The following is an 11,381-nucleotide window of genomic DNA, read 5'->3' as shown; positions in this document are numbered from 1 at the left end:
TACAGTTACTGACATCACGTAACTTTTGAGGTTTTAAGAATAAGAATGAGCTACGTGAAATTTCACGTAAATTAGACGTGAAAATTCTTTAGAGTGTAGCCTTCCAATATTTGCGATATGGACGATGGTTGCCCGAATAAAAAATACAGTAGAAAAACCGAACGTTGTATTGTAACAGTACTATTTAAAACCATATTTTTACAATAGACAGCACTGTAAGAATAAAAATACAAAAACAATAAAATGTAATGTAGACACCATACAGTAAATTGTAAATAAGATTTTTACAATATACTATACGGGTTAGAGATGCGAAAATGATTCAATTTTAAGAGTGAATCGCTACCGATTCTGTCATAAGTTACGCTAGTTCTCATTACCTTGCACTGTAAAAATACCTTGCGACAGTTTGACAGATGTTTTCCATGTATTCAGTCGAGATCGAACAATAAAACTAATCAGACACGTTTTCCGTAAACTCTGCTTACTTTTCGATTCGAGTTCGTGAATGGCGTCTCTTTAGTGAGATCCGCGTACGGCTACCGTTACAACAGTTGTTTTGGCGACGAGCGGTTTCGGACGCTACGTGAAATGGCGGAAAACGGTGTTCCGAATGCTGTTCCGGTTGTGCCACCGGGAATCGTTCCAGCTGCTGCGCCGCCGGGAATAATCCCAGCAGCCGTGCCGCCATCTTTTTCCATCGACCCGTTCGACCGACACAAGATGAAGTGGTCGAGATGGGTAGAGCGGCTGGAGGGTGCGTTTGTATTGTTCGGCGTGCGGAACGACGTTAAGTTGTATATGTTACTCCACTACATGGGGGGAGAAACATACGATATCTTGAGTGACAAACTCGCACCGGAGAGACCACAACAGAAGACGTACGACCAGATTGTTGCTGTACTGGAAGCCCATTTTAATCCCGAGCCGCTGGAGATTCTAGAGAATTTTCGTTTTAAGTGCCGAAAGCAAGCAGATGAGCGCCCGGAAGAAACGATCGACGAGTACTTGATTGCACTTCGCAAGCTCGCGATCACCTGCAACTTCGGCGCTTATCTCAATACAGCTCTACGTAATCAGTTCGTGTTCGGGTTGAAGGACAGGGCAATACAATCTCGGCTGCTAGAAGTGCGGAACCTAACTCTGGATCGTGCAAGAGAAATCGCGGTTTCGATGGAGCTCTCAAACAAAGGCGGAAGGGAAATCCAGTCGAAGCAAGGAAAATCGGAAGTGAATTTGGTAGAAGGTTCCCGGGGAAGTGCTGGCAGAGTCCAGATTGCGCGTACCAATACGAAGAAGAAGAAGTGCAACAATTCCGAGCAGCCGAAGAAGAAAGGTGAATGTTTTCGTTGCGGCAGTGATGCGCACTATGCCGACAAGTGCATTCACATTCGCACGCAGTGCAACTACTGTAAACTCGCTGGGCATTTGGAAAAAGTGTGCATTAAGAAGAAGAAAAGTGTTCAATCAAAAGTGAAGAAATCAGAAGCGAACCTACTGGAGCAACCCGAAATTGACAAGTGTGACTCGGAGGTGGTATCGTTGGACGAAGTGTGCGTATTGGAAGATGCGGCCAAGCCGCCGTCCACCAAGTTCTGGCTGGATGTTCAGGTGAATGGTGCCATGATCCGGTTCGAGGTCGACACGGGTGCTCCTGTGACGATAATCAGTGCTGAGTACAAGAAGAAACATTTTGCTTCTGACAATCTGCTGCCGTCGGATTTGCAGTTAGTGAGTTTTTGCGACACAAAGATCCAAATTGATGGAATGCTAAAAGTGAATGTGGTCTATGGTGGAAAATCGTTGCTGCTTCCGCTATACGTGTCGAACGTGAAGAAACACCCGTTACTGGGGCGTCAGTGGATGCAGGCGATGCGAGTTGATTTGAACAAGATCGCCTATGCTGACGTCAACAAACTCGATGCTGCTGCTGCTTCGTTGAACACAACGCCCTCTTCAGTGAAATCGTTGGTGGAGAAGTATGCTGTTCTCTTCGACGAATCTGTTGGCCACATCAAGGGACTATCTGCCAAATTATGCCTCAAGCCAAATACAAATCCTGTCTACATGAAAGCCAGACCTGTTCCATTTTCAATGCGAGCAGCAGTCGAAACCGAGCTCGACAAGTTGGTTAACGATGGAGTGCTGGTCAAGGTCAACCACAGTGCATGGGCGACGCCCGTTGTTCCAGTTCTAAAAGCCAATAATAAGGTGCGACTGTGCGGCGACTATAAGGTGACGGTCAACCCGAACCTGGTGGTCGACGATCATCCATTACCGACGATCGAGGAACTTTTCGCCAACGTTGCAGGAGGAGAGAAGTTTAGCAAGATCGACTTGACTCAAGCCTACTTACAACTGGAGGTTGAGGAGGGTGATCAGGAAGTGCTTACCCTGAATACGCACAAGGGTCTCTACAGGCCTACACGTTTGATGTACGGCATTGCGTCGGCACCTGCTATCTGGCAGAGATTGATGGAGCAAATTCTGAACGGGATATCCGGCGTAACCGTTTTCTTGGACGACATTCGGATTACTGGCCCGAATGATCGCGTTCACATGCAAAGGCTCGAGGAGGTACTAAAGCGTCTCAGTTCGTACAACATGCGCATAAATCTGGAGAAGTGCCAATTCTTCGCAAACGAGATTGAGTACTGTGGGTACTTGATCAACAAGTCGGGCATTCACAAGGTCAAGAAGAAGATTACTGCTATCCAGAACATGCCCGTGCCGGAAAACAAGGACCAAGTTCGCTCGTTCGTGGGTCTTGTGAACTACTACGGTAGGTTCTTCCCGAACCTCAGTTCTACCTTGTACCCTCTCAATAATCTGCTGAAATCTGATGTGCGATTCGTGTGGTCGAAACAATGCGAAGAGGCGTTCTTGAAGGTCAAGCTTGAGATGCAGTCGAATACGTTCTTGGTGCACTACGATCCCACATTACCCTTGGTACTTGCTACTGATGCTTCGCCGTACGGAGTCGGTGCGGTCCTCAGTCATGTCTATCCCGACGGATCAGAGCGACCAATCCAATACGCATCTCAAACCCTCAATGCTACGCAACAGGCCTATAAGCAAGTGGATCGGGAAGCATATGCCATTATATTTGGAGTTCGTCGCTTCTACCAGTACCTCTACGGGAGGAGGTTTACGCTACTGACAGACAACAAGCCGCTAAAACAGATCTTCTCCGATACGAAAGGCCTACCTAAGATGTGCGCATTAAGAATGCAGCATTATGCTACATTTCTGGCATCGTTCAACTACGACATACAGTTCCGACCAACGAGTCAACATTGCAACGCGGACGCATTCTCGCGTTTGCCGCTGAGGGAAACGAGGCCAGACAATGTAATTGAGGAGGTGGACTACCTGGAGGTCAACATTATCGAAACATTGCCGCTGACCGTGGACGAGCTCGCTAAGGCAACTTCGGCGGATCAGAGCGTGAAAGTGCTGATGCAAGGACTACGAAACGGTAAGGATGTTGATGCGAGGGAACGTTTCGGTGTTGACCAAGGAGAATTTGCGCTGCAAAAGGGGTGTGTCATGCGTGGTATACGCGTGTACGTACCTCCAAGTTTGCGTTCCAAAGTGCTAGCCGAATTGCACTCGACTCATTTCGGCACCAGCCGGTTGAAAGCGCTAGCTCGAGGGTATATTTGGTGGGAGAAGCTAGACAAGGACATCGAGGACATGGTACGCAACTGCAGCTATTGCCAATCAACCAGGGCTGAACTCGCCAAAGTACCGACGCACTGTTGGGAGCCACCTACAAGACCGTTCGAAAGGGTGCACGTGGATTTTGCTGGGCCATTCAAGAACACGTTCTTCATAGTGCTGGTGGACGCCTACACGAAGTGGCCAGAGGTTCGAATTTTGAACAACATAACGACCGCTACCACAATTCGAGTTTGCAGAGAGTACTTTTCAACGTACGGAATTCCATCCGTTCTGGTGACTGACCACGGAGTGCAGTTCACCTCCGAGGAGTTCCAAAGGTTCCTGAAAATGAATGGCGTTTACCACAAGATGGGGGCGCCGTATCATCCTGCGACGAACGGACTGGCAGAGCGATTTGTTCAGACGTTCAAGGCGAAGTTGAAAAGTCTTCAGTGCGACACAAGTACCATGCACGCAGAACTATGCAACATTCTGCTTGCGTATCGGAAGACCATCCATCCTGCAACGGGGAAATCGCCGTCGATGATGTTGTACAACAGACAGATACGTTCACGTCTTGATCTGTTGGTGCCGGACTCAGCTACTGCGAGCAAGAAAGTAGATGGCAAAGTGCGCGACCTTCCTGAGGGGACGAGAGTCGCGGCGCGTGACTACCTCGATAAAGAAAAGTGGAAGTATGGTGTGGTGTCCGAGAAATTCGGAAAACTACACTATCATATTGAACTCGACGATGGCAGGACTTGGAAGCGACACATCGATCAGCTCAGGGAAGTTGGTCCAACTCTAACAAGCAGACAGAACCCGACTTCGCCAGTGTTGGTCGATAACTCTCCAACTGAAGCTATGCAACCGTATGCTCCGGAACAAGCAGAACCAGCCGGTGCACAACCTGATGCACCAACGATTGAAGTTCAACAACCAACTACAGGAGGTGCAACGAAGAAACCTACAGCTGGTGCTTCTGACCTAAGGACGCCAACGATCTCCAGAGAGCGGCCCAACCAGAAGGACTACCGAGAATCACCGAGGAGATCAGGTAGAGTCGTTCGGCCTCCAGAAAGACTCGATCTTTAATATTTTTCCTATTATTACAAACACTTTGTATTGAATTCAAATTTCATTTGTGAGGAGGGAAGAGCTGTCATAATTTACGCTAGTTCTCATTACCTTGCACTGTAAAAATACCTTGCGACAGTTTGACAGATGTTTTCCATGTATTCAGTCGAGATCGAACAATAAAACTAATCAGACACGTTTTCCGTAAACTCTGCTTACTTTTCGATTCGAGTTCGTGAATGGCGTCTCTTTAGTGAGATCCGCGTACGGCTACCGTTACAACAGATTCACTTTAAAAAATGAGTCGACTCATTTGACCGATTCAGCAACTCTTTTCCGTAACTTGATGAAAAATGTAATTTTTGGATGTTAGCCGACTCCTTTTTTTATATGTCCAGTTTTCTAGGAAATCAGCTCGCAAGGTATGAACGTCGACTCAGCTGTCAACGCAATAAATACAGGATTACACGGATTTTCGTTCCTTCCACTAGAGAGTCGAATCACTAGCGCGAGTCGGTTATACAATATACGATTGAAAAATGATCGATTGGCAAAGAATCCGCTCTCCTAATTACACCCTCTAAAGCAATGTTGAACAGCAAGCACTCCGTAGCTTCATACGGCATGCCTCATTGACTAGTTGTACCAGTTAGCCCTGCTGGGTTAAGATAAGTATTGTCTATCCGGTTGGAATCAAGACAGCCATTCAATAAAAAATTGTCATTTTCTTGGTCCACAAGTGTCGCAACTATTTCGCATCTAGTGTGCTGTGTTGCTGACAACAACGGGAAGGATACGCACTATAGACACTATAGATTCCATAGACTCGCGGAGACATAATTGAGGAATTTTATTTTAGTGTGTTTTACCGTTAATTTAGAGTGTACCGAGCGAATATGACGTCACGCAATCCATTGTCGCTATTGAAATCGTGACGTCATGCTCGTTTGGCTACACGAACTGACAGTTCGCTTGGCTACAGTTGTCTACGTCTCCGCGAGTCTATGGAATCTGTAGTGTCTATAATACGCACTACTTTTGACTTGATTCAAAAACGTCGCGAGTTGAATCGCGTCGCGACTTGATTGTGCAACGTCCGGTTTGGTGGTGGCCCGACAATACATTACAAGTACCAATCCTTGTATGTTGTATTGCGGTAAACAGGGTTGCCACACATACAGATTAATCTGTATTTCACAGATTTTACGGAAAATTTCCGATAATGAATCTTTATATACAGAATTAGAGATTTTTTGAAAACTTAGAAATTATACAGATTTTACAGATATGTTTACAGATTTTCTGAAAAACAATACAGATTTATACAGATTTTTGAGCCAAGGTCAAAATACAAATTTTGGATATTGCTGTCAACAAAAAAAATCTTCGTGAAAAATACTTGAATTTTCTTTGTTTCTTAGTCGATTTTTTGCCTCTTTCTCAATAATTTTTGATACAGATTGAAAATACAGATTTTTTGCTTTGAAATACAGATACATATACAGATTTTTTACGAAAAATATACAGATTTAAATGTGGCAACCCTGTCGGTAAAAGTCATTGCCTTTAAATCAGTTCGTAGTAGGGTTTGGGTGCTAGTAGTGGACCCCTTAAGCCATCGAAATTTACTTCCGCGGCTTTTTAGCTATGTTACGTCAGTGGATATTTCCAAAGTGTAATTTTATAACAAGTTTCATGTCCCCTCTTTATGTTAAAGCCGTCAAACATACAACATTAATAAATTATTCCAGTGAAATACACATTTAAAAATATGCATCGATGTTGCCTATAATGGACACCACCGGGGTCCACTATAGAATTATTTACAAATATCTCGGCGCCTATAGTGGACCCCCCATTTGATTTCCATGTTATCTGTCTCGCTGCCGATGGAGCCTATAGTGGACCCCCCCCTGAGTGTACCTATAGTAGACCCTTTAGAGTGTTTACATTCATTAAATAGTTAAAATATCCGATTTTTGTGGCCACTGGGCATTTCGTTCGCCAGGAACTGCTGTGTAGCAATGTAATTGATGTTCCCCCGGTGGAAGTTGCCTGAAAATAGTTGATTTGGGCATTTATATTCGAGTTTTCCTGTGGGGGGTCCACTATAGGCGCAGGGTCCACTACTAGCACACAACCCCTACATAATCTTTCATTTTCTGTTTCTGTAACAGTTTTTGGGTTTCGAGAACAGTAGGTTGTTGGTCTAACGTCCCCTATCCACCGTGGTGGGGCTGCCACCTTAAGTATAGCTTCCGGTGGAGGAGCCGATGGATGCCAGAACAGACACTGTTTGAGCTGCACTTCCTTGCTGAGCAGACGCTCGGGACAGTAGAATAACTAGCCACAGAAGCCCAATGTCGCGACTATTCGTGTGACTAACATCTAGTTTGCCACGTCCTTACAGCGTCAGCAGCGGTACTAGAAGTGTCAAGTCAATTTTGTTTACCATAACAAAAGGTCCTCTACAAGATGGACACTTTGAAATAGTAAATTATTGCAATTAAAGTTATTAAAATAATTAAATAGTTAAACTGACTACAGCGCCATTGAAGTTCTAGTGTATTTCTATTCTCGGGACGTATCTGCTCAATCTGTAGTTGAAGTCAGAAGGACAACGGTGCCCAGGCTGCACTGCCAGCTAAGCACACAATTCTTTTAGCTGGCGGTCTTTGTCATCGATTGGCTCGTGGAGCATGAGGCAGGAACTTGTGAGGACCAAACCCATGGTCCTCACAAGGTCAAGGTTGTAGCTCCATCGGCTTAGCTGCACCGAGAAAAATTTCTACTCAGTGGCTGAGTTGGTCTTACTCAGAAATCGAAAATTCCTTTGTTTTCTTACTCAGTTTCGGCTAAAAGTGGGACAACCCATTGGCAATGGGTTGTCCCACTTTTAACGGAAACTGAGTAAGAAAACAAAGGATTTTTCGATTTCTGAGTAAGGCCAACTCAGCCACTGAGTAGAAATTTTTCTCTGTGTGGTGTTGTGAATCTAATTGGATTTATCTATCAGAACATTCACATGAAAATCATATGTATCGTTATTTCAGTATTAGTTGATTTTTGACAGCGCTTTGTCGTTTGTCACTCGTCTATTTTTATGAAACAAAATAGTGGCTTCGGTGGTGTAGTGGTGAGTGGGGATGCCTCTCACCCTAGTTAGGTCTAGGTTCTATCCTATTCGACGACGTCGGTATTCCTGGGACAAAATTATCTGATTATGCCTTCCTTCGGATGGGAAGTAATGTCGTAGGTCACAGCCCATGTATTGATCGATCCAATATGTAGAGTATCTCAGGTGCGTGTGGATGTCTACCTGGACGTCCAGGCTTAGTACCCTTAGTACCAGACATAGACGACGTTGAAACTACAGCCGATACCGAACGGGTGTCGATATCCACAAATAAGAAGAAGAGCAAACAAAAAATTCTGTCGAATTTTCAACTCGTTCACTTAGAAACCAACAACTGTAAATCGTGAAAGATGGCCTCAACGTCGTTGCCCCAGCAAAGTAAATCGGTTTCCTCGATCTGCCGGTTGTGTTTCACCGAACGAAACCCGCAAGAGGTGCAGTTGATTTTCGATGGCGATGGCGGATACCTGAGCGAATGGATAGAAAAGCTCACTTCTTTGAAGGTAGGCCTATATCAGCTTTCACGATGAGATGCTGTGCCGAATGAAACTAACACAAATTAATTTCCAGATCATCAACATTCCCAATGCTCCCGCATCACTGTGTTCAAACTGCAAATTTACATTGGAAGCCTTCGATTCGTTCCGGGAAATGTGCCACACTAACGACGTGGTATTCAAAGACACATTTGGTCTCGAGCCAGAGAATGGAGACGACAAGTCGGAGACAATTGAAGGTGTTCAAGATTTGAATGCATTGATTGGGTATGAAGTACATACCGAGCAGAACGGAAGCTGTGCTGCGCCAACAGAAATTTTGGAGGTGAGCGACGATGAAGAACAGTTCGAAAACGTTGATGCAACAATGGACTTGACGATTGCTGCTAATTCGTCGCAAGTGGATGATACTGCTTCGTCGAAGACGAACGGAGGCAAATATGATTGCAGAATATGCAATAGAACGGAATCGAGGATGCATATTCTGACTCACAAAGCTGAAGGAATATACAAATGCTACATGTGTCATGAAGAATTCAACACATACGACATGTGCTGGAACCACATAAAATTCCATGTGATGCCACAGGAGCAATCTTCTGAATCTACTTCTAATTTTTGCAAAATATGCAAGAAAAATACATCAAAGATGCATGTGATGTGCCACAAAGCGGAAAATGTATTCGTTTGTCGTATTTGTAAGAAAACGTTGAATCACGTAAGGTACCTGACAATGCACATGGCTTGGCATTCCAAAGCACAGAAAAACTACGTAAATGATGAACTATTGGAAGTAAAGGTTCCAGCTTCATCCGACGATGACGAAGAAGTTCAAATAATCGAAAATGACTCCAGTGTTCAAAGTGTGGTTTCAAATGAAAAGGAACAGGATGAAGTCCTTTACGGATTTTCCGGAGCACGGTCTGCGTGCATGATATGCCACAAATCTGTATCAAAACTACATATGATGACCCACAAGTCTAACGATTTGTTTGTGTGCTATATCTGCCCGAAAGAGTTCATAAAATACGACCTTATAAGCAAGCACGTCCATGATCACTTACGAAAGAAAAAGAAAGCTCAAGAGCAGAACAAAGACGACAGCAAAAAAAGTAAAGCACCAGCTAATAAGAACGACGACGATGGCATGGAGGCGAATCGAGATCATACATGTCCCGTGTGTTCTAAGAATGTGTCGAACTTGCATGCAATATACCATAAACCCGATGGATTCAAGTGCCCGATTTGTTACACCGCTTTCAAGCGATTTGATTGTTTCGGGAGGCACCTCAGGTTGCACAAAGGTAAGAGTGTGTGCGATGTCTGTAAGAAGTCGTTTACCAGTGTAAGTGCAATGAATGAGCACCGAAGTTTGCACTTCGTTAAATGAATCGGACTTGAGCTGTTTGTTTTTCAGTGATTGAATAAAATATTCATGCTATAGTTATCTAATCGACGATGTTTTTTTTCTCCCGAAAGAGGCGAGTCTGCTGTTTTCGTCTTTGTTTGTGTCGTTCCCCGTTCTACTGGGGTCCATGCTGCAGCATTTACTGCCCACACTGTGTTCCTTCTCCTCGCTCTGCACTCATCGTTTAATCTCGCCCCGTTGACTCTGTTTCACGTACACGATGGTGCTATTGGTTGCGTCATTGACAACTGCTTTTACTGTACTCCAGACCAGTAGTCATCTAAAGGGGGCACATCGAACTCGCCCTCGTCTGTAAACGCTGCCTTGAATTGTGAAGCGGTGACATCCGGTTGCTTCAATCGCCCTAGCTAGGAAGACTATTGGTAAAACGTACTTCGTATGACCATGCTCTTAGAGGTGGCGAAATTAATGAGATGTAGACAGGGCCGGATTTAAGGGGAGGGGGGAGGCGGGCCCCGGGCCCCCACATTTTAGGGGCCCCCACAAAAACCTTTTTTGGTTGCTAACGTTAGCTTTATTTTTCATATTGCTCAAGTACTGTTCGAAAATAAGGACAAACATTTTTGGTCATCTCTCAGAAGGGCCCTCGGGCCCCGGGGCCCACAATCCTTAATCCGGGCCTGAATGTAGACTATTTTGGATCGTCAGTTGGTGGGCAATCGTCGATCTGAATATCTCCTCCTGGCCTACCTGAGCGTATAGGTCTCCCATGATGATCTTGAGGTTGTGGCTTGAACGGCGAACGTGCTCGCGTTAAAGCTGCGCATAGAGTGCGTTCTTGTCATCATCAGTGCTTGAATGCTGCCTATAAAGTGCTATACTGCCTATGATCGCATAATTGTCCCATATGAATAGGAAACCCAGCAAAGATGGGACTGATATGCGATCATGGGCAGTATACCAGATCATCTTCCGTCGTCTGTCATCTAAAACTAATGAGTTCGTGGGAAGTTATCAAGCCGGCTTCATCGACGGCCAATCGACAACGGATTAGATCTTCACCGTACGGCAAATCGTCCAGAAATGCCGTGAATACCAGGTCCCAACGCATCATCTGTTCATCGACTTCAAAGCGGCATACGACAGTATCGACCGCGCAGAGCTATGGAGAATCATGGACGAAAACGGCTTTCCTGGGAAGCTGACTAGACTGATTAAAGCAACGATGGACGATGTGCAGAACAGCGTAAGGATTTCTGATGCACTATCCAGTTCATTCGAATCTCGACGGGGACTACGACAAGGTGATGGACTTTCCTGCCTACTATTCTACATCGCTCTGGAAGGTGTTATGCGATGAGCCGGACTCAACAGCCGGGGTACGATCTATTGTCTGTTTTGCGGATGACATGGATATTATTGTTAGAACATTTAGAACGGTGGCAGAACTGTACACGCGCCTGAAACGTGAAGCAGCAAAGGTCGGGCTGGTGGTGAATGCGGCTAAGATTGTAGTTTGACTGGTAGGTGGGACTGAGCGGGACAGGACAAGCCTTAGCAGCAATGTTACGATAGACGGGGATACTTTCGAGGTGGTAGAAGAATTCGTCTACCTCGGTTCCTTTCTAACGGCTGTCAA

General features: G+C 45.2%; 2 protein-coding genes across 2 annotated transcripts; both read left to right on the top strand.

Moving 5' to 3' along the window:
• Nucleotides 1–591: 591 nt before the first annotated feature.
• Nucleotides 592–4,758, top strand: LOC134286894 (uncharacterized protein K02A2.6-like). Its single transcript, XM_062848592.1, has one exon. The coding sequence runs from the start codon at nucleotides 592–594 to the stop codon at nucleotides 4,756–4,758; it is 4,167 nt and encodes a 1,388-aa protein (XP_062704576.1).
• A 2,970-nt stretch (nucleotides 4,759–7,728) lies between these two features.
• LOC109415743 (zinc finger protein 43) lies at nucleotides 7,729–9,825 on the top strand. Its single transcript, XM_019689685.3, has 2 exons — nucleotides 7,729–8,379; nucleotides 8,447–9,825. The coding sequence occupies exons 1-2, from the start codon at nucleotides 8,227–8,229 to the stop codon at nucleotides 9,761–9,763; spliced, it is 1,470 nt and encodes a 489-aa protein (XP_019545230.2). The 5' UTR covers nucleotides 7,729–8,226; the 3' UTR covers nucleotides 9,764–9,825.
• Nucleotides 9,826–11,381: the final 1,556 nt, after the last annotated feature.

The sequence above is a fragment of the Aedes albopictus genome, chromosome 2 (assembly GCF_035046485.1).
Source record: "Aedes albopictus strain Foshan chromosome 2, AalbF5, whole genome shotgun sequence".
NCBI classification, from domain to species: Eukaryota; Metazoa; Arthropoda; class Insecta; order Diptera; family Culicidae; genus Aedes; species Aedes albopictus.
Note: the sequence above shows the minus strand (reverse complement) of the source record. Positions and strands in the feature narration are given on the sequence as shown.

What these genes read in the sequence shown, in the direction of transcription:
- LOC134286894 (XM_062848592.1), top strand. Translation starts at nt 592, where the DNA reads ATGGCGGAAAACGGTGTTCCGAATGCTGTTCCGGTTGTGCCACCGGGA.
- LOC109415743 (XM_019689685.3), top strand. Translation starts at nt 8,227, where the DNA reads ATGGCCTCAACGTCGTTGCCCCAGCAAAGTAAATCGGTTTCCTCGATC. An exon ending in AAAAGCTCACTTCTTTGAAG is followed by an intron (nt 8,380 to 8,446) that starts GTAGGCCTATAT and finishes ATTAATTTCCAG; the next exon opens with ATCATCAACATTCCCAATGC.